The sequence below is a fragment of the Symphalangus syndactylus genome, chromosome 23, assembly GCF_028878055.3.
Source record: "Symphalangus syndactylus isolate Jambi chromosome 23, NHGRI_mSymSyn1-v2.1_pri, whole genome shotgun sequence".
Taxonomy (NCBI): domain Eukaryota; kingdom Metazoa; phylum Chordata; class Mammalia; order Primates; family Hylobatidae; genus Symphalangus; species Symphalangus syndactylus.
This window is the reverse complement of record NC_072445.2, coordinates 20,729,569-20,755,933: the sequence shown is the minus strand read 5'-3', so window position 1 is coordinate 20,755,933 and position 26,365 is coordinate 20,729,569. Positions and strand designations below refer to the sequence as shown.

The following is a 26,365-nucleotide window of genomic DNA, read 5'->3' as shown; positions in this document are numbered from 1 at the left end:
ACGTATTTCATACCATGGGCATCAGAAATGACTTCCTGCTACATAGACAGCATGTCATCACTAAGAGCTGAAAGTGGAATGTGAAGGCTGTGGATGGCTCACAGGCCATTGGTGGTCAGCGCTCCCCAAGAATAGATCAATAAGGATCAAGAAAGAAGTGTGGATGACACCTCAATGAACCGTACCTCAAATCTGCACTGCCCCCCCGTCACCCGAGATGCTGTCTCTCCCTCTTCTAGGAGATGGCAGAGGGGGTAGTGCTAAGAGTAGGGTCCAGAAAAGGGTCCTACTTGGAGGGTGATTTGGATTTCTGGCAGAAGCTGGGGCATCACTGGAGTCATAACAAGTGCTGGAAGGGAGCTGTCAACTGTGTCCAGTTGGCTCAAAAGATGGAAGCTTTGCAATCTTCCAGGGCAAAACAACATCAATGTCCGAGAGACGCCTACACAAAGAAGGTGTAATAACAGTCTGTTGGTGGAATGGGTGCAGTAGCAGTAAGTGCAAATAAAATCTGAGTGGCTGCAGCTAAGCACAAATATGACCAATTCCATTACTGGAGGCTCTGCCAAAATATACACACCCGAGATAAGAATAAGACCATTTGTATACTATGAAACTGCCCGATTATTTGCCAGTTCCTTCCTTGCATAAGGACGGGTCAGTGTCAAAGGAGAATTTTCTTGGTCTCAGTATAGAAATACCGAAAGAGAGCTGACCTTGGGTCAAAAGGGTTACCAACATCTGGTTATGGCTTAAAAAATAAAAGAAAATTAAAAAAGCAGGGCTTACCCTGCCAAGATGTGGAGGTAGGAGAATTTCGCAAGTTGAACTATTATGTACTTTAGTTATGCTGGCCAGGGCTGTGACATTAATAACTTTGCTTGTGCGTTACACTTTCAAATATTCCTCTGCAATGAATCAGTTAAGCAGGCAACAGAGTTTTGCTCTTGTCACTCAGACTGGAGTGCAGTGGCGCAATCTTGGCTCACTGTAACCTCTGCCTCTCAGGTTCAAGCAATTCTCCTGCCTCAGCCTCCTGAGTAGCTGAGATTACAGGCACCTGCCAACACGCCCTGCTAATTTTTGTATTTTTTAATACAGACAGGGTTTCGCCATGTTGGCCAGGCTGGTTTCGAACTCCTGACCTCATGTAATTCACCCACCTCGGCCTCCCAAAGTGCCGGGATTACAGGCATGAGCCACTGCACTCGACTTGGGAGTTTACCTTCTAGTCCACGGATGCAAGATGGTGACATCCAGCAAGATTTAAAAGTGTATTATAGCGTACCAGAGATGATATGGAAAACCAAAGCAAGTAGGGGGGATGTGGAGGGATGAAATGTAAGATACGGCTGTCAATGAAGGCCTCACTAAGAAAGCAATGTTTGGGCAGAAGTGAGAATGAGGTGACGGAGTGAGTCTTGAGGAAATCTGTGCAAAGAGCGTCCCTGGCAGGCAGAGAGAACAGCAAGTATGAAGACCCTCAAATGCAAGACTGCCTGGTCTGCAAGGAGGCCAGTATGCCTAGAGCAACATGAATGATGGAGAGAGAAGGTGGTGCAGATCATGTAGGTCTCACTGGCTGCTGAAAGGACTTGTGCTCTGACTTCAGGAGATGAGTTGAGCACATGTGGACTTTATATAACTTGTATTTTATAAGGACCATTCTAACTGCAGTCTTCAGAACAGACTATAAGTGGCAAAAGGAGATGCACAGAGACAGGTAAGACACTGGTAATTATCCAGTCAAGAGATAGTGATGGCTTGGATGAGAATGATAGCAGCAAAAGGGGTAAGAAGTGCCAGATTATGCATATATTTTGAAAATAGAGATAACAAGATTTGATGACAAATTAAATGTAAAGTGTGCAAGGTAGGACTCAAGGATGACTCTGAGGGTTTTGATCTGGGTAACTGGAAGGATGGAGATGCTCTTTGCTAATATGGGAGAGACTGATGGTATAGCTAGTTTGGGAGGGATGATCAGGAGTTTAGTTTGGGACATGTTCTGTTTGAGGGCCTAATGAACAACTGAAAGGAGATATCAAGTAGGCAATTGAATACATGGGTCAGCAATTCAGGTGAGAGGTCTATGATAGAGACAGACATTTGGAAGTCATCAGCACAAAGATTTAAGCCAAAACTAGTAGAGATTACCTGGGAAATAAGTGTCAACAGAGAAGGGTTTCAAAGACTGAGCTATGAGACACCCTTATGTTAAGAGGAAGAACCAGCAATGGAAAATGAAATGGAGAATTTAATTTTGCTTGCTTTTATTGATAACCCATTATATACCAGCACTGTAACAGGAGCTGGGCATAACATAAATGAGACTAGTGCCTGCCTTCAAGGTGCTTACAGTCAATGCATTAAATGGATTATTTGAATGCAGTGTGGTAACTTCAAAAAGACATGCATCTGGCAGTGTGGGATCAGGGAAAAGAAATACTTGGCTGAGGCTGGGAGAAATAGGAAGGTCCTTGGAAGAAATAACACCTGGAACTTAAAAAGAGACTAAACGTTACCTGTGTGAAGAAAGGAGAAGGGCAGAGTGAAAGAAGGGCAGAAGTGAAACAGCTGGGAACATGCTGGAAAACATGTATTTATTTGGTGCTGAAATTTCTTCCTGAGAAAGTAGGAGCTTTGTCTCTAATGAGACCGTACCTTACAGCCATGAGAGACACTTCATATTAACAAACATAGATAACATGACTGGTGAATTATTCTGGCTACGTTTGCAGTTCGGTTCAAGAAATTTGGGTTCAGCCACCAACACCAACGTTTTAGAATTCAGGAAAACGGCTGCTGTGACAGTCAATTCCAGCCGTAGCTACGACAGAGCAGGGTCTCTCCATCCACAGTTCATTCTGGGTTGCCGCTGAGGCCATATGGTGGTTGCATTTTTTATTTGCTTTTGTTTTCATTGTAATGTGTGTGCAGCAAGCACAGAGTGTTCCTAACAACAAGCAGGGAACTGTGGGCGAGAAGAATTGCTCCTCGGGGAAGGAAAGGGACAGCCACTTTGACAACGCCCATTCCATGCTAGAGAGCCTGCTGCACCCGACAACCAAAACACGAGCAGGAGAAACGGCAGCATTTGCCCAGGAACTGCGTCCCTCAGCAGGCTATTTTTAAGTTAGGGTGTATCCAGTCTAAGGTATAGACTACAGTTGAGAATCAGTATCTAGAAGTGGAATAATAACATTTTGGAGTTCATCCTCTTCTTGCCCAAATACTCTGGTCTCAAGCCTAAGTCCTGCTGGTGGTTGCTGACTTGCCCCAGGCTGATAGCATGACAAGAAGGGAAGGCAGCTGGAGGGGAGAGAGGCTGAACTTGGAGGCATTGAGGCCAGGACTCCAGAGAACAACAAACAGTTACTAAACTCTTCCTCTTCAGTTTCAGCAGAGTCTATAATCTCAGTACTATTATTATCCCACGTTCACACATAATAAAACTGAATCTCAGGGCCAGGAGCAGTGGCTCACGACTGTAATCCCAGCACTTTGGGAGGCCGAGGCGGGGAATTACCTGAGGTCAGGAGTTTGAGACCAGCCTGGCCAACATGGAGAGACCCTGTCTCTATTAAAAATACAAAAATTAGCCAGATGTGCTGGTAGACACCTATAGTCCCAGCTACTGGGAAAGCTGAGGCAGGAGAATCGCTTGAACCCAGGAGGCAGAGGTTGCAGTGAGCCAAGATCGCGCCACTGGACTCTAGCCTGGGCGACAGGGCGAGACTCCGTCTAAAAACAAAACAACACTGAATCTCAATAGGGTCAAGTAATCTGTACGTGGCCACATAAAATTGGTGGGACCAAAGCGTCAATTCCTACAGCCTGACCCCAGAGTCCTTTCTTTGACACTATGAGGAATTCTCTGAAGATACTCTTGGGACTACCTGCATGGGACTCACCTGAAGCACTTATTTCCAATGCCGATTCCAAGCCAGGCCTCATTCATCAAACTTTCTGTGGGCAGAGCTCCAGAGTAGAGGGTCAAACAGCATTCCCCATCTGTGTTCTGACCTTGGGAAGGTTTCTCCTTGGGCCTCAGTTTCCTCTTTTGTAAAATGAGGATCAGTGGGGTCACTTCCAGTTCAAAAATGAGCTGACTATAATTCATCTTTAAACCCAACAACCTGAATGCAGCCTGCCAACCAGGCCTTTACCATGTATCTCCTTATCTTTAAATATCTGTGCTATCGAGTGGTATTTTGAGTACCACTAAATTTAAAGTTTGATACACAAATACTCACAGAGTTTCCCTGGAAACCTAAGAGAACTGGACATCCCTCCAATGTGGCATTTTTGAGGTACAGCCCTCCCGCGGGGGAGGACTAAGCAACTTCTTTAGGTCTCTTCTCTTCTGCGGATTCTTTTATTCTCTGCTTTCTTGGCACTGCTAAAGACAAAGAATTCATCGATAGTCTTAATTTTCCTTCCACTCTGAAATTACAATCTAATTTAGTGGTCATCTTTTAAAAGTTGAAACCAGGCATCCTGTACTTCTCATCAGCTTTAACCTATGTTTGGTTTGCTCTGGTTTTGCTTTTCTGATTTTTTTTCTTTGGAGAAAGGAAAGTGAGAACTAAGGGCATTGGCCAAACAAGTCTGTCCACTTGGTGGAGAGGTTTCCAGATAAGAAGGATCTGAAGGACTTCCCATGGGCGTGAGGGAAATCGCACACGCCATCCGGGGAAGAGGACCAGGAAATCACTTTTTGTTTTTAAAACAGCAGCTCTGCTCTCAGGGATGACTCTGTGAGTCTGGGAGGATCATAGCTGGGGGAGGCCCCAGTGAGGCTGAGCGTGGGAGCGGAGCTGCCAGTCCTGCCTGAAAACGCGAAATGAGTCTCGCTTGGTTCTCCCTCCACTGGGCGTGAGAGCCCCTGCCCAGGAGACAAATGGCCCCGTAGTGGAAACTGGGAAGCTTTTAGGCATCTGATCAGAGCGGGAGCCAGCCGGGGGACCACAGTGCTGGACAGGTAACAGATACTTCTCCTACTACGGTCTGTTGGTCTGTCTCCCTTTGTAGCAAGACCTCAGGGGCTCCTCAGTCACTTCGCTTAAGACATCTTCCACTTACGATCCTCTTTGCCTGCTTTTCTTTTGTGTAGGTGTAATATGTATGTTGGGAAAGTAAAGTATGTCCAGTCAAGAGCATCGTGCAGACTCTTGGTCCAGTTAATGAGACTGTGTTAAGGAGATGGAGTATCAAGCAACTAGCTGGGATCCTTTAGGATTTTCTTAATAACAGACTTTTTTTTTTTTTTTTTCAAACAAGTTCTCTCGTCCTTAAACCAGAAAATACTATAAAAACCAGTGCATTCATGAGCTACTGAGCTGCTGCTCTTGCCAAGAGCATTTCAGGGCCAGGCGGCCATTGCTGTGGTCGGGCTGAGGAAGGAAGAAGCTGCATCCCAGTAGCAGGAGGAGCCCCCGCTATTCGCTCAGCTCAGGGAGAGTCCTTCCGAAGGGCAAGGGAGGACCTTAGAAATGTAAAATGTAGGCTGCAGCCTCCCACCCAGGACTGAGGGGAAAGGAGTTTGTAGTCAGCGTTAGGAAGGAGGTCAGTCAAAGTGCTGGGGCTTCAGGGCCAGGCCGACTTGTTTTGAAAGGAGCAACTCTATGATGTGCGGTTTGCTTAAACCATGTTTTCTCATATTTCAGAAAGCCAGGCCATGTCACTTCACTATAGCATTTTTTCTTTCATAAAAGGCTAATGTAGTTGGTTTTTCAATGTAGGTTATTTTTGAATTACACAAATAATACTTGACTATAGTCTTATTGTAAAAGAATATCTCTAAATAGATTTTATTTTTATTTTTTTGAAATGGAGTCTCGCTCTGTCGCCCAGGTTGGAGTGCAGTGGCACGATCTTGGTTCACTACAACCTCTGCCTCCCGGGTTCAAGGGATCCTCTTGCCTCAGCCTCCCAAGCAGCTGGGATTACAGGCACCTGCCACCACACCCTGCTAATTTTTGTATTTTTAGTAGAGATGGGGTTTCACCATGTTAGCCAAGTTGGTCTCGAACTCCTGACCTCAGGTGATCCACCTGCCTTGGCCTCCCAAAATGTTGGAATTACAGGCGTCAGCCACAGCAGCCGGCCTTCTCTTAACAGTTTTCAGTTGCACCCCCAATATACACTCTCTTTTCCCCTCCCCAAAGATTATTCTATCAATTGTTTTCTGTGTTACCAGTTAAAGGCTTTATTTTCTGTTCTTCTGAGCTCTTAAGACAAGCCGGGGCACAGGAGTACAATAAATTCTCGTTGTCAAGTTCATGTGATTTATCCTAAACTCCTTCCTCTCAGTGAAAAAGATAAAATGATACATGGGAAACTTGAATAGCTCTTTTAACTCTTAAAAAAGTATAAAGAGTTTTACTCATTTTTACCATTCCTATTTTGTGTTGGTTTTGGCTTCGACAATTAATAATATTAGTAACAACCTCCTAAGGATTAAATTCTAGACTGGCCAATTAGTGGTTTGGGCTTTTCCCTTGAAGGGCATCAGAGGTTTCTTATTCTAGAAATGAAAGGGGAGAAAATAAAATAACAGGAAATTAACTAGATAGATAACAGCTAGATTGATAGATAAAGTGGCCCAGAGAATGTAGAGTGAAGATAGGAGAGATTGCCCTTTTATTCAGTGGATAATAAATGCATTTAACAGGTCGGTTCATTTTCCATCTCTTTTAGTCTTCTGTAAAAAGGTAGCCTTCCCCTCCCCACCAACAATGTTAAGAGACAAGCAAGTACGGAAAACATCACTATGAACAGGTTGATACAGCTTATGGAGAAAGCCTTTGGGAAAAAGGTATAAATAAGCAATGTCAAATCCAAGAATAATACAAACACTTTCAGTAGCTATTTCATATTTTCTTGTTCTTTACAGGGTTTCTCCACCCCAAACTACAGGGCCACTAGGCCTTGCTGATTTTGGACATTCTGTAAAATTTGCCTGCCTTTGTCCCTTCTCTAGGTCTCTGCCTACTCTGATGAATCATTTCTTCCTAGTGCACAGCATTAGCCACATGAGAGACCTCCACTGAGGCCCTGTGGACTAACACTGCCTCACTTACTGAGTGTGGGTTTATTGACTACGATATAGTAACCCTCACGTACTGTGCTATGGGGTACTTGGGGGCATTTTGGAGCAGTTAAAAATATCCCATGGTGTCCCACCTCCTCGGGTTAATGAGGCTAATCTGTCTCCTCCTAAATATTATGCATTCAATCTCTTGTATTTATATGCAACTTTTTAGTTATCAAAAGACTTTTATGCCTCTTCTTTCACCATATCACAGGTAAAGCAGGTAACTTATTCTCCTCTAATGGAATACAAAAACAAGAGGTTCAGAAGTTGATTTTTTTGCCCCACATGGCACAATGAATTTTTTGGAGGACTGAGATGAGAAGAAACTCAGATTGCTGTCTTTGCAGCCCCATTTTTTTTTTGTCAGTACTATGAGGATAAAAGTCATGTGGAATAGAGAATTAATGTGATTGGCTGGATTCTGTCAGCTTTGTAGCCACATGGTAGATGTTTTGCTGGGAATCTAAAGTTAGACTAAACTATTGCCTTGTCCAGATGTTAGCAGGTTCTATCACCTGCTGTCCATCGGCGTCACCCTAGGAACTTAACAACAACAAAAAAACAATATCTAGACACTTTGCCAGAGAAACTGAATCACAGTCTCTGAGGATGGGGCCAGGGCATGGTTAGATTTTTTGTTTGTTTGTTGGTTTTAATCTCCAAAGTGATTCTATAATGCAGCTGGGGTTGAGATTCACTGAGTCTTGGCTGTGTGAGATACAGTGGCTAAACTGAGAAGCAGAAGCAATGGCTATTTATAAAGCCAAGAAATTAGGACCAAAAGTGTCAGCAGCAGTGCAGATCATTAGAATTCTGGCTGCTGCTGTTTTTTGGAGGAACCTACACATCTGCACGTCAGAATGAAGAGGAGATTTCCGACACCTCCAACAATGGCACTGACTTTCCAGTTTTAATTGGAACAACCCCACTGACTTCACTGTAGATACATTGGCTCCCTGAGACTTGCAGATTTTAGAAAGGCAGATTAAATGTTCTAGATAAACAGGATGTGCTCTTCTAATGCCAGATGACTATCAGATCATACATTTTATTCAAGGTCACTTCGCCATGTTGTATCCCAATCCCAAGAGAAAGGGGAAAAAAAGAAATACTAATTATCCTTTGCATGAGCTGCCACTTTCTGGGTTGAACTAAATATGAATAGACAATAAGTCATGGCTGTTTTTTTAATTATAACATGTTTCCCTACAGCATTTTCCCCACTGACATTTCTTGGTATAGTTCAAGTTAGTATCTCTCGTCAGTGCAATGTTTGTCTCCTTGATAGAGAGGACTACAGGGACTGTTCAGTATTTATCTGTTTCCCCAGGACCTACGAGTTTCTGCACAGAGTAGGTGCTCTAATAAGGATGGTTGAGTTAAATATATGTATTAGCTAAGGGCACACCATGATTCACAAGTTACTTACCAGCTCAACATTTCAGATCACATGGTGTGACTCTGGTCATGATGGTTAAAATAATTGGAATCTTCCCTGTTTCCTAAAAGATAATCGCCAATGTGAAATCTTTAAAATTACAATTACAGCCTAGTAGAATCACCTACTCTGGTGTGACTTGCTAAGTGCTGTGGAATTGCAAAGGCAGAGAACCTTTCTTCTTGATCAGCTTAGACTCTTAGTGGAAAGCAAGTTACAGGCATTGAGAATTTTAATAACAAACATTTTTTTGACTGAATTTGTTTTAATTATTATACTTGAAGTTCTGGGGTACATGTGCACAACGTGCAGGTTTGTCACATAGGTATACATGTGCCATGTTGGTTTGCTGTGCCCATTAATTCGTCATTTACATTAGGTATTTCTAAGAGAAAACCAAACACTGCATGTTCTCACTCATAAGCAGGAGTTGAACAATGAGAACACATGGACACAGGGAGGGGAGCATCACACACAGGGGCCTGTGGGAGGGCGGGGGGGGGGTTAGGGGAGGGATAGCATTAGGAGAAATAACAAACAATATTTATCGAGTACTTGCTATGTTCCAGGCACCATACTTAGTGTTTTATAAAGATGATTGTTCACCCATTTAGTTGTTCCAATAATCCTATGACTCAGATCAAATAATAATCCCCATTTTATAGATGGGGGATCCAGAAAAGTTAAGTAAATTACCTGAGACAAAAAGCTAGCGAATAGAGGCACGTTAAGATTCCATCTCAGGTAGTCTGACTTCAGAGTCCATACGCCTAATTACCGTGCTATGCCTGAAATACACACAGTGCTGAAAAGTGATCCACATGACAGGACCAGATGAGTAGCTGAGGAGAGAAATGCAGTGCATGCAGTGGAAAGAGATATCTCTGGGGAAGACAAGATAAGAGACAGTATGCCATAAAGGTCAGAGTTCAGACTTTGGAGACAAACTTGGCCACTTGCCAAGTGTGTTTGTTTAGCCAAGGCTCAGTTTCTTCATCTGTAAAATGAAGATGATGATACTTCTCATAAACAGGATTATAAAGATTAAATGAGTCTAGTGCATGTGTAGTGCTTAACCTAATGCTTGCCATATAGCAAGTGTCTGGCACACAGCAAGTGCTTGATAAATTACAGCAATTGTTGTTGTTACCAAATGAATAAGCAGGACCTGAAATGATGACTAAAGCTCAGAAAGGAGAAATAGAGCATTTCAGTCACCAAGAATAGTGTGAGAAGAAGCTGCAAGGTAGCAATGCATTCCACCAATATTTTCTGTTAATATTTATGACAAAAGAAGGTACAATAAAAGCTGGGAGTGGGTCAGTTTGCTCTATACCTAAGTGTTATGGGAGAAAAATTGACAGAGCTCATTTTACATGAGGCCGTGGTGATCATGCTTTCCTGGTGAATCGGCTTAAATATTCTCTGGGCATTTGCAAACATTTAAAGTATTTAAATATGATCCAGCCACAATTTAGGAAGAATAGTGTTCTGGGCAAATAAATTCCCTGCTGTTGTGTTGGATTATTGGTCAGGGAAGAAAGGAGGGAGGGGCCCATTCAGGAGATTATTGCAACCATCTAGATGGAAGATAATGTCCAAAACAATGTGGTGGCCCAATGTCCAAACAAGTGTGGTGAGATGACGATATCCAAACTGATGAGGGGCTCTGAGCACATCAGCAGCAGGTAACAGGACTTAGTGCCTGGTCGAATTGCTGCTTCTACTCCTGCACCACTTCTTGTGTCCAAGGACACCTGTGAAGCTGTGAGCCTAGGAAACTGGAGAATGAAGCCAGCAGTTGGCAAATCTGGGAAGGGATGGGTTAGGAGAGAGCAGTGGGACAGGAGACAAGTTCAGTTTTCGATGATCTGAATTTACACTCAAGTGGAAATAGTATAGTTGAAAAGGCACGCCTCATATCTAGCAAAGAGGGGAAATAGGCATGCAGAGGAAAGAGATATCTTTGGGGACAAGAAAAGAGGCAATATGCCATGAAGGTCAGAGGCTGGAAATACAGTTCTGGGAATTCTCACATAAACTGATAATTAAAACTATGGACGTGAATGAGCTCACTATGAGAAGGTGTCAAGAGAAAAGAGCTGTAGACCCAGGAGAGGTATTTGGCAGGGCGCACAGTGAGGCAGCTGCAGGATGATGAGGACGGGAGCTTAGAAGGAGAAAAGGCATAAGCTCGGGAGCCTTGAGAACCAGGAAAGGGAAAGGGAGCCCTGCAGAGGGGGAGGCCACGCACAAGTGGAGCAGGTACCCACCACAGGTCAGGGAGAGTGAGGACTGTGGCAAATGTTATGGGTCTGCCGCTACAGAATACTTTTCATAATGAGGTGAGGACTAAAGTCAAACTGTCCAGAGTAAGGAAATCTTGAACCTGCAAGGACTTTTCAGGGTACTGTGTTTCTTGGGGTTGGGGGGTGGGGGGATAAAGCAAAACTTTTTAGTTTTTCATTCTGAATAATACACACGTTATATGGTCAAAATCTAACAAAATCCCTGAAGAAGGAAATGAAGATTTAGAAGAGAAGTCACTGGCTAAGGACAGCAAAGCCATTTCTCAGAGAGATGGAATGAATGGGGTCCATAAAGGGAGGAAGTGCAGAAGGCTAAGGTGACCCTGCCAATTACTGTAATGTTGGAATATTTTCAGCCACATTGCAAATAACTGCTTCCTCCAGCCCCTGGAGTGCCTCCCCACCTCTGCTTAATCATCCAATCCCTTTCCTGGGATCCTACACAGACTTCCCTACAATCCAGCAATGACACTGCTAAGGTCTAGCCCAGCAGGAGACCCCCAGGCCCTGCTCCTGCACAGTGGACAGAGATTGTTCTGATTGGTCCATTATTATTATTAGTATTAAAGTAGTCAAGTATTATTTTGGATCTTACCTAGTACATGGTAGAACCACAGAATGGTGAAGCTTCAGAACAACCTAATGTAAAATGAGCTTTGCCAATTTTTCTCCCATAACATTTGAGTACAGAACAAACTAGGCTGGCTGCAGTGGTTCACGCCTGTAATCCCAGCACTTTGGGAGGCCAAGGAGGGCGGATCACTTGAGGTCAGGAGTTCGAGACCAGCCTGGCCAATATGGTGAAACCCCCATCTCTACTAAAAATACAAAAATCAGCCGGGCATGGAGGCATGTGCCTGTAGTCCCAGCTACTCGGGAGGCTGAGGCAGGCGAATCGCTTGAACCCCAGAGTCAGAGGTTGCAGTGAGCCAAGATCATGCCATAGCACTCCAGCCTGGGTGTCACAGAGAGATTCGGTCTCAAAAAAAAAAAAAAACCAAAAAATAAAAGCAAACAAACAAAAAAACCTGACCCATTCCACAGGGCTTCCCTCCGTCTGCAATTGGAATGCACTCCTGGGCATTGTTTTGCCAGGGCTTAGGGAAACCCCTCCACATGGTGAATTAAGGCAAGACGGACTAGATAAGAGCAGTTAGGAACTCAATGTTTTCATACAGATGGCAATCTTTTGCTTAAAGGCTAAGACCCACAGTGACTTAACAACAAGAAAAGAGGGATAAAAGGTTATCAACGCCGTCCACATGTGCAGTGTGTTTTGGAAAACTTGATCCCATTGTGTACAAACAAATGTTCCCCTGTAATCTGATAGTGCTGAACTGCCCTGACACAATATGCTGCTGCACGGCCTGATTTCACGGCAATGGAAAGTTAAATAGAAAAAAAGATATCTTCAAGGCAGTTCTTTAATTGTTATTGTGTCCCATGTTTGTGTTAAATAAATATTTAGCTTATATTTTTGCTTGTGCAGGAGATGAATCATCTAATCAAATAAGGTCAGCAAAGATAAGTCTTACCACCTCTGCAGCTAAAAATACAGATTTATGAAGGCAGGCTCTTAAAGTTACACTGAAGGGTTTTTTAATCTGTACTTCTACAGTTCAGGGAGTAGGTTACTGATGACATTCTATCCTTATTGCAACTCTATATCTCATGGAGATGAGCAGAATAATAATCACAGTAAAATTTGCAATGATAGTCCTCCTGAAAGTTGGCATTGCCATCTATCATCCACCATTAAAAGTAACCCTATTCTTTAGTAGTAGAATGCTTGTATGTGCTCATCTATTTTCAGGCTCATTTAGTCTCTATTTTGATAAGTATGTGTTTGCAAAAGGGCTGCCTGATCATAGTCTGTATCTCAGAACACAAGGTTTGGGAGACATTAGGGTATATGCCGTTGGCTTTTTTCAAAGGTTACGATAATGTGTCTAGTTAGTCAGAGGCAGGCCAAGGTTTAGTAAGATGTATGATTTCCCTTGATACTGTACTAATACAATTAGTTCCTTTCTTAAAGAGAAAGCTATGCGTATAACATCACCTACTGCGTGGACGTGAAAGCTAAGCAGCTTACATGTGGGAAGAACCTTCACCTTCTACTTCAGTTTACAAACAAATTTCGTGAGTTTCATGTACTCACTATCTCCAAGTCCTCACTCCCCGAACACTCTATAACTCTTCCCAATACAGTTTCCATCCAACCATCCCAGTGGGATTTCCTTTGCTGAGAGCATACCATGTCTCCAAATACAGTGAGCAATATCAGTCTCCTTAATGGACTTCTTGGCACCACTGGACATAGTTGACCATCCCCTTCTTCTTCTTCTTCTTTTTTTTTTTTTTTTTTTTTTTGAGATGGAGTTTTGCTTTTGTTGCCCAGGCTGGAGTACAATGGCGTGATCTTGGTTCACTGCAATCTCCGCCTCCTGGGTTGAAGCAATTCTCCTGCCTCAGCCTCCCGAGTACCTGAGATTACAGGTGTCCACCACAATGCCCGGCCGATTTTTGTATTTTTAGTAGAGATGGGGTTTCACCATGTTAGGCAAGGCTGGTCTCATACTCCAGACATCTGGTGATCTGCCCCTCTTGGCCTTCCAAAGTGCTGGTATTAAAGGCGTGAGACACCTTGCCCGGCCCCCTTCTTCTTAAAACTTGACTTTCCCCGGTTTCCTTGACTCAACTAGCCTTGTTCCCCTCCTGTTCCTGCCTCTCTCGTTTCATTCCTGTCTCAGGCGATTAGCCACTATTTAGAGCTGGTGATGGGAGTACTAAGAATTTACCGAGACAGTCGTAGGTAAAGAAAGGCAAATTTATTAGAAAAAGTATGAAAATATGTTGCAAGGATGCAATGGACAGGCCAGCAAAAAGGGGCTGACTGTAACAAGACACAGTCTTGCTGGGGATTTTATAGAATGTTGTTTCTATCGTGTGCTGAAGAGGGCTTTGTGTAGTACTGATAATGCCACGGTTGCAGTGAGCTAACTTGCATTTTTTTTAATCAGCGAAGGGTCTGGTCATAACTTGGGCACAGGAAGACTGTGAGTTATTTGCACAGGAGGGCTATGTGTTCTGGACCATGAAGAAAGGCAGACTTACAGCTTATCTGCTTTTTATTTTTGCTGTCCCCTGTTCCTGCCAGCCTGATTCTTTTTCCCTAATCAGGACTTCACAATTTCCAATCATCTTGGCTTTGTCATGTTTCTTAACTGGACCTTTGATTGTTGGAATTCTGTAGGACTTGTTCCTAGGCCTCCTTCTCTACTCTCTATTGCCTCCCTAATCAATCTTGCCTAATCCTGTTGTTGCAATGACAAGTCCTCCCCACCCTGGCCTCTGCTCACCTCACCCCCTCTGCCTCGTACCCTTCACCTGCTCTCTTTTCATGTTCCAGCCACTCTGGCCTGCTTGCAGCTCCTCAAATGTGTCATGCTCTTTCTTCACCTCAGGGCCTTTTCACATGATCTTTTTTTTTCTGCCTAGAACCATCTTCCTCCCCTTCTTCCAAACTCCCCTGTTGTTTTTAGCTAACTCCAACTTATGCTTTAAATTTCGAGCTCAAATAAATACTTCCCCTGGAATATCTTCCACAAATCCCTAAAACTAGGTCAGGTCCTTCTGGTATAGCCTTTTGTAAACAATTCAGCACAATGGTTAAAGGGATAGGCTCTCGAGTTAGACTTTCTAGGTTCAAATCCTGGCTCTGTCACTTACTAGCTATGTTATCTCAGGCAAGTTATTTAACCACTCAGTGGCTCGGTTAATTTTATATCATACTAGATCTGTACCCTTTAATTAGATATCATACTAGAACCACCCCATTAGGATTGTAAAGATTATGAGATTTAATATTGTCGGTGCTGAGTTTAGTGCCTGGTATATAGTAAGTCCTCAACAAATATTAATATTATGATTAGTCTTCTTGGTAGCACTTTCACAGTCATAGTTAAACAATGAATTCAGTAATTTATTCTTTAATAATGTTCATCTACTCCATTAGACTTTAAGCTTCATGGAAACAGGGACCGTTGTCTTGTTTACTGCTACTTCCCCTTCACTCAGTAGAACTCTTAACATGTAACAAGACTTAATAAATGTTTTTGCAGTAAAGGAATACACAAATGAATAGATAAGGGAATAAATAGATTTACTTCGTGCAATAGTATAACAATAAATATAATACAAGCAGGAAGGCTAAGGGCCTAGACTAAGTGTGTCTAGGTGTTCAGGGGAAGTAGAGACTATTTATAACTGGACAGATCAGGAAACCTTCATCTGAGAGGGAGCCCTTTGCCTGGGCATTGAGGATGGGTAGAATCTGAATATGCAGTGATTGTGTGGGGTTAAGGGACAGGAAAAGATGGAGATTAATAAACCAAATAAATGATAGGGTTATTTTGGTTTCGCCAAACACAGAAAAATTGTTTGAAGTAATTACTCCTGTCCATCCCCAAAATTAATTCTCAAAGTTTGACTTGGCATTTTTACTTTTGCATGAGCATTGGAAAATCTCTTGCACTATTTTAACTTATGAAAAAGCAACTGACTTTGGTAGGGAAAATCTTATAGATGCTTATTACATACGCTGACTCTTATAAATAAAGTCCAGGTTACGGAGAGCCTTGAGGATCAGTGAAAGTGATTTCCTTTATTCCGACCGCAGGGAAAATTGAACAGGGTGTGTTGTGTGAAGAGTGCTTTAGGAAAATCCATCTCGCATCTCTGTAGAGAGGGAGCAGAGAAGCAAAGAAAGGAAGCCATTGCCGTGATGTACATGCGGGGCAGAGAAGGCCTAGACTGTGTAGTAAATCAGAAGTGGTGGGATAAATGCAAGATAGTTATGATTATTCTCAGAAGATAACCAGAGTGAGCCTGCATTTGAGTTGAAATAACCGTGAAGAATTTTAGACTCTTAGAATAGTAACAGGACTTTAAGAGACCAAATCCTTCCTCCCAATTTTGAAATTATTGAGTGCAGTCAAATCCCTGGATTTACTGAGAAGAAAACAGGCTCAGAGAGATAAAGTGACTTGTGCCACATCACACAGCTAATTAGTGGCAAAATGAGGCTAGAAGTTTGTTTCCAGTTGCCTGGTCAGGTGTCTATAACTTATAATTTGTTTGTTTGGTTGGTTGGTTGGTTGATTTCCCACCAAGAAGATCTCTTAGCTCAAATGACACTTTCTTCTCAGGAGAATAGACTGCTTTGTTTATAATTTTGCCACTACCGTCTATCAGCTGTGTGGCCTCAGTGAATTAATCGTCCTTCTAAGCTTCCGTTTCCATGTCTGAAAAATGGGAGTAATTTAGTAGTATCAGAGGCTCCCTGAGAGGGCTAGAGGGCATAACCCTTGCAGAGAGCTCAGCAGCAGACCTAGAATATAGTGAGCACCCAGTACGACAGGACTCCTACAGTCATTGTCACCAGCAATTATTACCCACCAATTATAATTAATAACCAGTTAATAACCACTGGCAATTATTACCCACAATCCTATCCTACAGTCATTGTCACCAGCAATTATTACCCACCAATTATAATTAATAGCCAATTAATAACCACTGGCAATTATTACCCACAATCCTATCCTACAGTCATTGTCACCAGCAATTATTACCCACCAATTATAATTAATAACCAGTTAATAACCACTGGCAATTATTACCCACAATCCTATCCTACAGTCATTGTCACCAGCAATTATTACCCGCCAATTATAATTAATAACCAGTTAATAACCACTGGCAATTATTACCCACAATCCTATCCTACAGTCATTGTCACCAGCAATTATTACCCACCAATTATAATTAATAGCCAATTAATAACCACCAGTAATTATTACCCACAATCCTATCATACATGGTTGCTCCAACTGTCGGAGGATATCATTGGCTAAAATTTTGAGAATCATTGGTAGATCTCTTGGAGTTCTGACTAACTCAGCTCCTAGCACCTCTGAGCTCTGAGACACTCAGCTCTTTCTAGGCCTAGTTTTCTGATCTCAGAGCTGATGAAGGATTTCTAAGAGAAGAGTTGATCTTAAGCACTGATTATTTCTCTATTATTTATTTTATTTTATTTTATTTTATTTTATTTTATTTTGAGAGATAGGGTCTTGCTCTGTTAGAGGTTGGACTAGAATGATGAAATCATAGCTCACTGCAGCCTCAAACTCCAGGGCTCATGGACTCAAGCCATCTCCCCACCTCAGCCCCCTGAGTAGCTAGGACTATGGGTGCATGCCAGTGCACCTGGCTATTTACAAAAAAAAAAAAATTTTTTTTTTTTTGTTTTGTTTTTTTGGTAGAATACAGAGTCTCACTTTGTTGTTCAGGCTGGTCTTGAACTCCTGGCTTCAAGTGATCCTTTCTCCTTGCCCTCTGAAAATGCTGGGATTGCAGGCATGCGTTACCACACCCAGCCAGCACTGGTTGTTTCTAAGAGTTGTAAGAACAGGCCAGTTCCACAGTGAAGCTTCCTGGTGCATAATCACTCTGCAAGAGAACGCCATTAATGGTGGCTTCAGGGAACCGAGATCATTCATCCTTCAGATGCAGTGTTGCTGAGAATCTTGATGACTTATTCCTGGCATATGATGTCAGGCTGTGCTTTATTTTCCTCTCACTGTCTTCTAACTTCACAGACAGGAAAATAGAGTCAGAGGAGACCAGGAAGTTTCTCAGAGCCACAAGGCTAATACTGAGGGCTAGGTCATATTTCCCAGCTTTGGTGAGTTTTAGTAGAGAGTGTCCTGGATTTTAATTTAAAAAGAGAGGGAGATTGGGAATGACATCTGATAATGTTCTTTCTTTCTCTGCCTCTGTTTCTCTCTTTGTCTCTCAGTCTTTGCCCTTTACTCCAGGAATTTTAGAAGAAATATGAACTTTTAGGGAATTTAGTATTAAAGGGTCCCTACTGAAGACAAATTGCCTTGAATGTGGGATGCTCCTCCATATTTTTAACTGGATGAATATAGACTTTTCCCTCGCATTGGCCAAGTTGAACAGTTTTTGCTTGCTTCCTCACAGGTATGGATACCTGTGAGCTGGAAGGTTTATACAATTAATGATGCAGGTTAAAGAAAAGTTGGTCTTTAGGTCTCTACCCAAGTGTGGCAGCAACCCCAAAAGCTGAAGTGAATTTCAGCTCGTGTCACTGTTCCCATTGGTCAGGTCCATTCCATACTGGTTGTCAAATACGTTGACTATTTCCTTTCTTTCAAAGTGGTGGCTTTCTCCTTTCTTTTGAATGAAGAATCCCTGACATTTGTGTGTAATTGATGACTGTATGTCATCTTCTGCATCCAGAGAACACCCGCCTCCCCATGGTAGGGTCCTTCCTACATCTCCATTTCTTTTGGCTTGCGATCTTGTTGTCAACAAATGAGTCAACATAGATAAGAATGTTAATTTATTAAAAATAGTCTCAGCAGAGGCAGGGGGTGGGGGAAGTTGGGGACAGTATTGGCCAATGGCCTATACAAAAGGGCCAGACATGACTATTTGGAAACATTGTAATTCTTGCTAACTGACCAAAAAAAAGGATGCACTGCTAACATTGGGAAATCGTAGAAAGATATGGAGCCATCTCTAGTCCTTCTAGTATGTGAGTCCTTCCTTGGTTATCAGATTCAAAGGGAGGCTCATTAACTCTTCAGTTACTAAGTCTCATCTCCTTGATTAACTGCCTCAGTAGGGAACCAACTGAGGTTGGGGCCTGAAAAGACTACTTTGCCTCCTAAATACCTGACTCATTCTATATTAGGCTGTTCAATACCCACAAAGACACACTGTCTTTCAAAAAGGAAGATAAAACTTCCAATAGAAAATTAAGCAGTACATTGCTATGATTTCCCCACAGCAGATGCATCTGGTCTTAAACAACTACTATAACCTAAATTGCAAAGCATTTCCCCCAAACCATTGAGTTGCAGAATTTAAAAAATGTGTTTGATTGCCAAATTTGCAAATTGGATCAGTTTTCCAGTTTTCCACTGAGGAAGAGGAAAAGGTGGCAGTTGTCAGCTGGCGATTGAAATACAATTTTCCCTGGCGTGTAAATCTTGCCTATCATCAGTGTGTTATCCTGGCCATGGTTACCTGGCGCTCTCTGCAACACTGCAGCCAAAGCCTGCCCTTCTGGATGGTTGCATTCTGGATTCTATTGACAATCAGAGTAATAATTATTGCAGCCTGCATTTCTGGAGTTCTTCATGCCTTTTAATCTCATTCGAGTCTCAGAACACTCTGTGAGAGAATTAGGGGAGGTACAATTATCCCCATTTTACAGATGGGAAAACTTGGACTCAGAGAAGACAAATTACTTACACAGGACACAGTTAGTTTCCAGTAATCCTGGATCCTAACCCATATCTTGTGTCTCTTAGTCTAGCATTCTTTTCACAACAACACATGGGCATAGAAAAGCTACAAGGAGAGGAGTGTGCACAAAGTAGATTGTCTTGGTCCTCAGACCTTCTAGGGTAGAGGTTATTCCATGTGACAACCTACTTTTTAAATGAAAAAATGTCAAAAATGATTCATCTCATCACCAAAAAGCTATTTTCATCATCAGCATTATAAAAGGAATTTAAAAAAATCAACACATAAGGCCAGGCATGATGACTTACGTCTGTAATCCTGGCACTTTGGGAGGCTGAGGCAGGAGGATTGCTTGAGGCCAGGAATTCAAGACCAGCCTGGGCAATAGAGTGAAACTCTGTCTCAAAAAATTAAAAAATAAATAAATAAAATAAAAAGAACTCAATGAATAAGATGGGATATATAATGATACTAATATTCTATATTATGCACTATAATATGAAATAGTACTGTAAGATACAACTTACATTTTTATAACCAAGTCCCGGAGTTTTCATACTAATGGGTCATAGTACATTAATATGGGTCATGATGTCCATTTAATGGGATGCTACCAGAATTAAATTAAAAATGGGGTAAGATACTCTATGGTAGAATTGAAAATACCAAAGTATATTGCATGTAGTGAAACTGAATAGTGTTCTCTGAGTCTTTTTGTTCGTAAATTATGTGTAAGTATTTCTTACTCAAACATCTGCTACCTTTGTCCTATTTACAGACACCATTCTCAGCCTCTGAACCCCCATTCTCCTACTGTGACCATTTCTTCACCCAAAGGCCTGGGCAGAGAATGCTAAGTTGATTCCTTCATGCTCCTCCTTCCTTTTCTGTCTCTGTTGAAAAGGTTCTTGTGTAGGATGACCTTCAAGACAGGGCTTGTGAGTTCTTTTTCCTTGTTTAAGAAATAAATTGCTGTATATCTAAACCATCATATTTCCATTTCAGGCCAACCAACTCAAACTTGAAGACATGAAATCCCCAAGGAGAACCACTTTGTGCCTCATGTTTATTGTGATTTATTCTTCCAAAGCTGCACTGAACTGGAATTTTGAGTCTACTATTCATCCTTTGGTGAGTATATCCATATCTGCTATAATTTTTCTTATCACATTTTTCTGATTTCCTGACTGACAATGGTTCTTACAAAAAGTTTAGGGAGAAAAAACTTTAGGGGGAGAAAAAAATTCTTCTCATAATTGCAACATAAGAAAAAAGGTTGCAAATTGGGAGAAGGGGTGAATGTAAACCTAGGTCAGTGTATTTGCTGGGCTACCACTTGCTATATTCTGAAATAAGTGGTGGAGTTAAGGGAACATCAATGTAGCTTCAAGAGAGACCTCCCAGGGTTCCTTTCTTCACTAAATTACAACCACTAGGCCTAAGTCTTCCCCTCTGTTAAACTGACAATAACAACAATGCAGATTTGAAGGATTGAGCAGAATGTATGTTCTCAAAGGATTTGTTTTAACTGGGACATCAGGCTAGGACACATTCCAAAAGACATTAATCTGTGTGTGTGTGACAATCACAGACTGATATAGCTGAAGGGACCATAGACATCATAGCAGACCTTTGCTGACAAATTGTTCAGGTGGTTTTGTCTTTGGAAAGTAAATAAGAGTTTAGCTTAAGTAAAGGGAGGGATAAGTATCCCCTTATTCCTTATGGGAATTTTCAGATTATTCCTTACTTAGCTTCTCCCTGCACCACAGACAGGGCATGTTACTGGTTGGGAATCTTTGAAGACTGATGTAATTCTCTCTGTCTCAATTTCTTCATCTGTACAACGATGCTAATAGTAGTACTGATTTCCTTTTATTGTTATGAAAATTAAATGAGTTCATATCTATAAGATGCTCTAGAACGGTGTCTGGCATATAATAAATGTTATGTAACTGTCTGCTGTTATTGTTTCTCTTATTGTAGTAGTATTTTCCACTTTTTTGTTTTACAAATTTCAGTTCTATTTTTTTGTCAGTCACTGTTGTTAGAGATTCATTGGTACGTTTTTAGCATTGTAAAATGCCACTCTTTGTCCTCCTTTGTATGTTTTAATTTAATTATTTGTCTGCTATTCCAATTGTCATTTCTGCTTTTGTTTGTGTGTTTGCCTGATTTTTGTTCTTTATTTATTCAAGCCTTTATATACCACTTTGTTTTATGATTCTTTTGTAAACAATGTGCGTTTGATTTTTTTTCTTTTAAACCAAACTTGAGCAAGTAAATTTGTATAATTTATTCCCACTGATACCATTTTCAAAATGCTTGATCTTACCTTCAGGATTTTGTTTCACGACTTCATGTACTTTCTTCCTCTTTCATTTTTGGTTCTTTCATTGTTTGACCTAGGTTGTCTTTGTCTTTTCTTTATTTCTCTCATGACTTGGGGGATATATATGGTGTGTCTCCTCTTCCAAACCTCAGGGTGCAGGGTACAACCTGTACACTCATACACAATAGCCTTCCCATTTAAATAGAGAAGGGAAACATTTAAGCTTCTTGTGAATTCACATAGTCAGTGCAGAGCTCTGGCTATCCAAGGCAGGTGGGGTAAAAGCTAGGGCCTGAGGTGATCTCAGCAATGGGGTTAGCTTTGCCTCTGTTCCAGCATTTCTTAGTGCTCCTGGCTTCAGCAGTGCCTTCTCTCTATGTCACATCTGCCCTCCTAGTGATGGCCCTGGCAAAGCCCTTTCATCTGCCTGGTGGTGAAGGCTGGTCAGGGGATAAGCTGACCTCCTAGGGATCTTGGTGGAAGCTCCTACCACTCACCTCAAAGGACCCCACTTTTCTTTGGTAGATCTACCCTTCAAGGTATAATGTCTTCACGCAACCCAAAGGCTGAGGACTCGCATCGGAAAAGTGCCCTTCAGCCTGCCTGATCAGTTTATACTGCCCTAAGCTGCCACCCAGTTCCCATGACTGACCTTCTACCATCTTAAATGCCTCATGCATGCAACATCTGGTGATGGGCTTGGTTTTTGAAATTGTGATAAAATACGCCTAACATAAAATTTAACATCTTGAAACCATTTTTAGGCATACAGTTTGGTAGTATTAAGTATATTCACATTATTGTACAACTAATTTTCATAATTTTTTCATTTTGTAAAACTCAAACTCTATACCCATTTGACAATGACTCCTCATTTCCTTCTTACTGACAGCTGCTGGTTACTACTGTCCTAATTTCTATCTATTAATTTGGTGATTCCAGATACCTCACGTAGGTGGAATCATATAATATTTGTCTTTTTGTGGCTGGCTTATTTCACTTAGCATATTGTCCTCAAGGTTTATCTATGTTGTAGCCTGTTTCAGCACTTCCCCGCTTTTTAAGGCTGAATAATGTCCTATTGTACATATGTCTATATTTTGTTTGCCACTCATCCATCCACGGACATGAGTTGTTTCCATCTCTTGGCCATTGTGAATAATGTGCCTATGAACATGAATATACACATGTGGGGTGAAGGGCTTTTAAAGGGTGATGATGTAGCTCAGTGCTCCTCAAGCTGTCATGTGAGCATGGATCTGCCCAGAGACCTTCTTCAAATGCAGATTTTAGCTTAGGCTGCCTGGGTGGGGCCCAGGATGTTGGCTCTCAGACATGCTGCCCTGGATCCTGCTCCAGTGACCATCTTAGAGTTACAGGCTGTACGTGCTCAACTTTGATGTCAGGTGTGAGTGGAAGCCCAGCTCTGACTCTCATTAGCTCTGGAAACTGTCATCTTTCTTCGTTTCCCTGAGTCTGTTTCCTCTACATGAGAATAAATCATATCTCCTTCATCTGTTTGTTGTGAGGCTTCAATGTTCTACACGCAACCCACAGCACAGTGACTAGCACAGAGCCCAAGTGCTTATGAATTTGTAGTGATTTTTAATAGTCTAGTATTAGGTTGGTGCAAAAGTAATTGCAGCTTTTGCAATTACTTTTGATACAAATAAACCCCTCTGAATATGCTTAGGTGAGGAGACATTGCTAAAGGATTCTTGCTCAGACAGTTTTCGAACACAGAGGCAAAGATGTTAAATCGGAGTTTCAGGTCAAGAAAAAGAGGTGTGTGTGGCAGGGTTCGGGTGAGTAGGGTTAAGATTCGGGAAAGCAGGAGTCTTTGCTTACCTCCTCGTTTGCCATCCTGTTCCCTGGGAATTTTCTTCTTCATGAATAAAAAGCCACCTCTCATTCCTGACTGACTACCCACCCCCACTCCAGGCCACCCTGCCCCACCACCACTGCAATTATTTGTGAAGTCATCATGTCCGACAGGTGGGGCACTTCCTGGAATTGGTGACCTTGTCTTTTCTGGCTGAAGCTTTGCCTTCAGGAAATTCCCTCTGGACAGTGCTGTCTACTGTGGCTCAGACAGTCCCCTGGGGACCTCTACACAGATGGAGCAAGCAGGGGGAGGTCCAATTGGAAGCTCTGTTTTCTTGTCTGAAGTAAATGCACTGCCGAGCACTGGGAGCCCTGGCCAACCTATGCTCCCTTCTGAGTTCTACCCAGCACCCAAAGTGTAAGAGGAAAGGCAAGTGCTGGAGTCCTACAGTTCCCCAAACTGGGATGACATGAAGACTCAGGACGGTAAGGCTGGTCCCCAATGAGCCCCATGCCAGCAGGATGCACGGCACTCACCACTACCAGAGACTGCACTGAGCACCTGACATGTCTCAGCACTTATTATTTTTCATAATGTAAGAAACAGAGGATTCGAGGGAGTGAATGACATCTCCTAAAAATCTGAAACTGTGGGATTCACTTCTTGGTGTGACCATTTGCTCTATTCAAATCAGGTCCCGTGACTTGGCAGCCAGATCTTTGTACCTCCTTGAATCTGGGGATGGTCAAGAGCATTTACCCGTCTCCATCCCAACACCTCAAAAGCTTCATTGCCATCAGTGTGCTTTTTCCTCCATTATCTCCAATGATTGTAGGGCTTAAAATAGGAAGTAGCCTGCTCTCACTGGACAACAAAGAGGCTGTAGGTGACAGAGCTATGGAAGCGGCACTTGCAAAGATGTGCCCTGAAAGTTCCAGATGATCACCACAAAGATTCAGGAAATCTTCAGAAAGTAGTGTTTCCAAAAGATGGCCTCATGTCAACAGATGCACTGCTTGAAAAGGCAGTTTTCTGCACCTCACCCCAGACCTACTGAATCACACTGGGGCAGGGGAGACCAATGATCCTGATTCTTACAAAGAGTTGAAATATGCTGCATTAGATAATTGAAATATACCTTGATTTTAACATGTGACTGACAAGAAAAGAGGCAAGACCTCAATGCTTTAGTCCTACTGGAAAGCAGAGAGAATGAAAACTCGACCTGGGAGAACTGCCCAAAGGTGACCACTGGCAGTCAAGTTCTCCTGTGTTGTCTGAGTCCCCTAACTGCTGCCTCGAAGTGTGGACAGAGAAAGCTCCCAGTGGCCACTCCCTCCTCCCCACCAGGCCCCAGAGAGGATGGAGGCAGAAAAGCACGAAGAACCTTCCCTTTGCCTGGGCAGAAAGCCAAAGCATTCTCCACAGGAAGCTGGGCCGGAACCAGTCCTATACATTGACTTTGCACCTTCAGTTCCTGCATATTCAAGGACATCTAAAATAACTTCACTGCAAATAAAACAGCAACTGGGCTTTTGAAATTCCAATCATCATCCATCATTTCTCTTTTTATTTCTTCAAGTACATTTATGAACTATCAAGTACACAGTCCGTCCCCATTTCTTACTGACTTTAACACATTCCTCAATCAGTACCTCCTGAGGGCACCAGCGAGGGGAATGGGTAAACCTCACATGGAGTGGTAAATTGCAGACATCTGATCTTTTCCTAAAAATGTAACTTAGTAAGAGGAGGGAGACCAGCCAAGAGAACTGTTCACTGGAAAGGAGGAGGGAATAGGAAGAGGTTATACAGACAGACAGACAGAGAAACGGCTCTGGGTAAAGAGAGACCGGCTCCCTGAGACAAAGGCAGTTTCCCAGGTCTCTGCTGATAAGATGATGCAGTGCCTGCGTGGACAAGTGCAGACTCTGGAGCCGGCTGGGTTTGAATCCTGCTCTGCCATTAAAGTCTGTGTTATCCTAGGCAAGTTACTGGACCTCTCTGCCTGTGCTTTCTTATTAGTGAAACGTGGATAATAACAGCATCTACCCTTGTCTTGGCACAGGGTGTTAAATACATCTTAGGAAGTATTATGTTTGTCATTGTGATGATGTGAGATAACTAGAAAATAGTGGTAGACAACCCTGACGGCAGAGTGAGCTCTGCCCCAGGTGGCAGTCATGGATGCGTGGAGTTCAAGGTAAAGCACAGATCTCTGTGGGCAGGGGTTATCTGGGAGATTTCCGAGAGGTGGGGCTTTTCTATTGAGTGTGAAGGGAGTTTGGGGTGGAAAATACATCACAGGAAAACCTGTAGGCAGGCAGGGATCAGCTAGGAAATCCATGTCGGGTCAAGATATGGGGTAGGCTCTGTTACCAGCTGCAGAACTGGTGGTGATCCCATGAGTGAAACTGATCAATGCCTATTCTTTAACAAAAAGGCTACAGGATGAAGGAGATGAACTTCACAGAAATGTACCAGGTGGCAGGTGCAGCATGATGCCCGCAGAACATCTTGATGCCCCCTCCCTGAATAGCATTTACCATGTAACCAAAATTACTTTCAGTGCCTTACATTTATTAATCATTTGGTCCTCACATCAACGTTCTGAGATAAGCTATATTCATCCCCATTCTATAGGTAAGAACTGAGGCACAGAAAGATTAAGTGATTTGCCCAAGGTCATACAGACATTTTATGATGGAGCTAGGATTTGAACTCAATGTCTGCAGAGTCCTTACTTTTAGTCACCACACTGTATAATAATAGCTAAAATGTATTAAGAACTTACTATATGCCATACTGTAGTTTGCTTAGTTCTCATAACAAACCTATGAAGTTGATATTGTTATTATTCCCATTGTACAGGAAAAAAAAACCCTAAAGCTCAGCAAGGATAAGTAACTTCCCCAAGGTCACAAGGCCACAGAGTAAGTGGCACAGTCTTGTACCCAGGAAGTCTGACTCTAGAGCAGGCTCTCTTAGTTCCTGCTACAGAAACCAGCAATAGAACCATCCA

At 42.4% G+C, this 26,365-nt stretch overlaps 1 protein-coding gene across 3 annotated transcripts in view; it reads left to right on the top strand.

The window, feature by feature from the left end:
- ADGRF5 (adhesion G protein-coupled receptor F5) overlaps positions 1-26,365 on the top strand; it is a 101,936-nt gene that overhangs the window by 27,490 nt on the left and 48,081 nt on the right. The window contains exons 1-2 of one of the 3 annotated variants that reach the window (XM_055263858.2): positions 4,755-4,984; positions 20,192-20,317. In XM_055263858.2, the coding sequence (XP_055119833.2) occupies positions 20,216-20,317 (102 nt within the window). In that variant the 5' untranslated portion in view covers positions 4,755-4,984; positions 20,192-20,215. Of the gene's footprint in view, positions 1-4,754; positions 4,985-20,191; positions 20,318-26,365 lie in introns of those variants that run through there. The other 2 variants (XM_055263857.2, XM_055263859.2) reach the window with 2 other exon arrangements.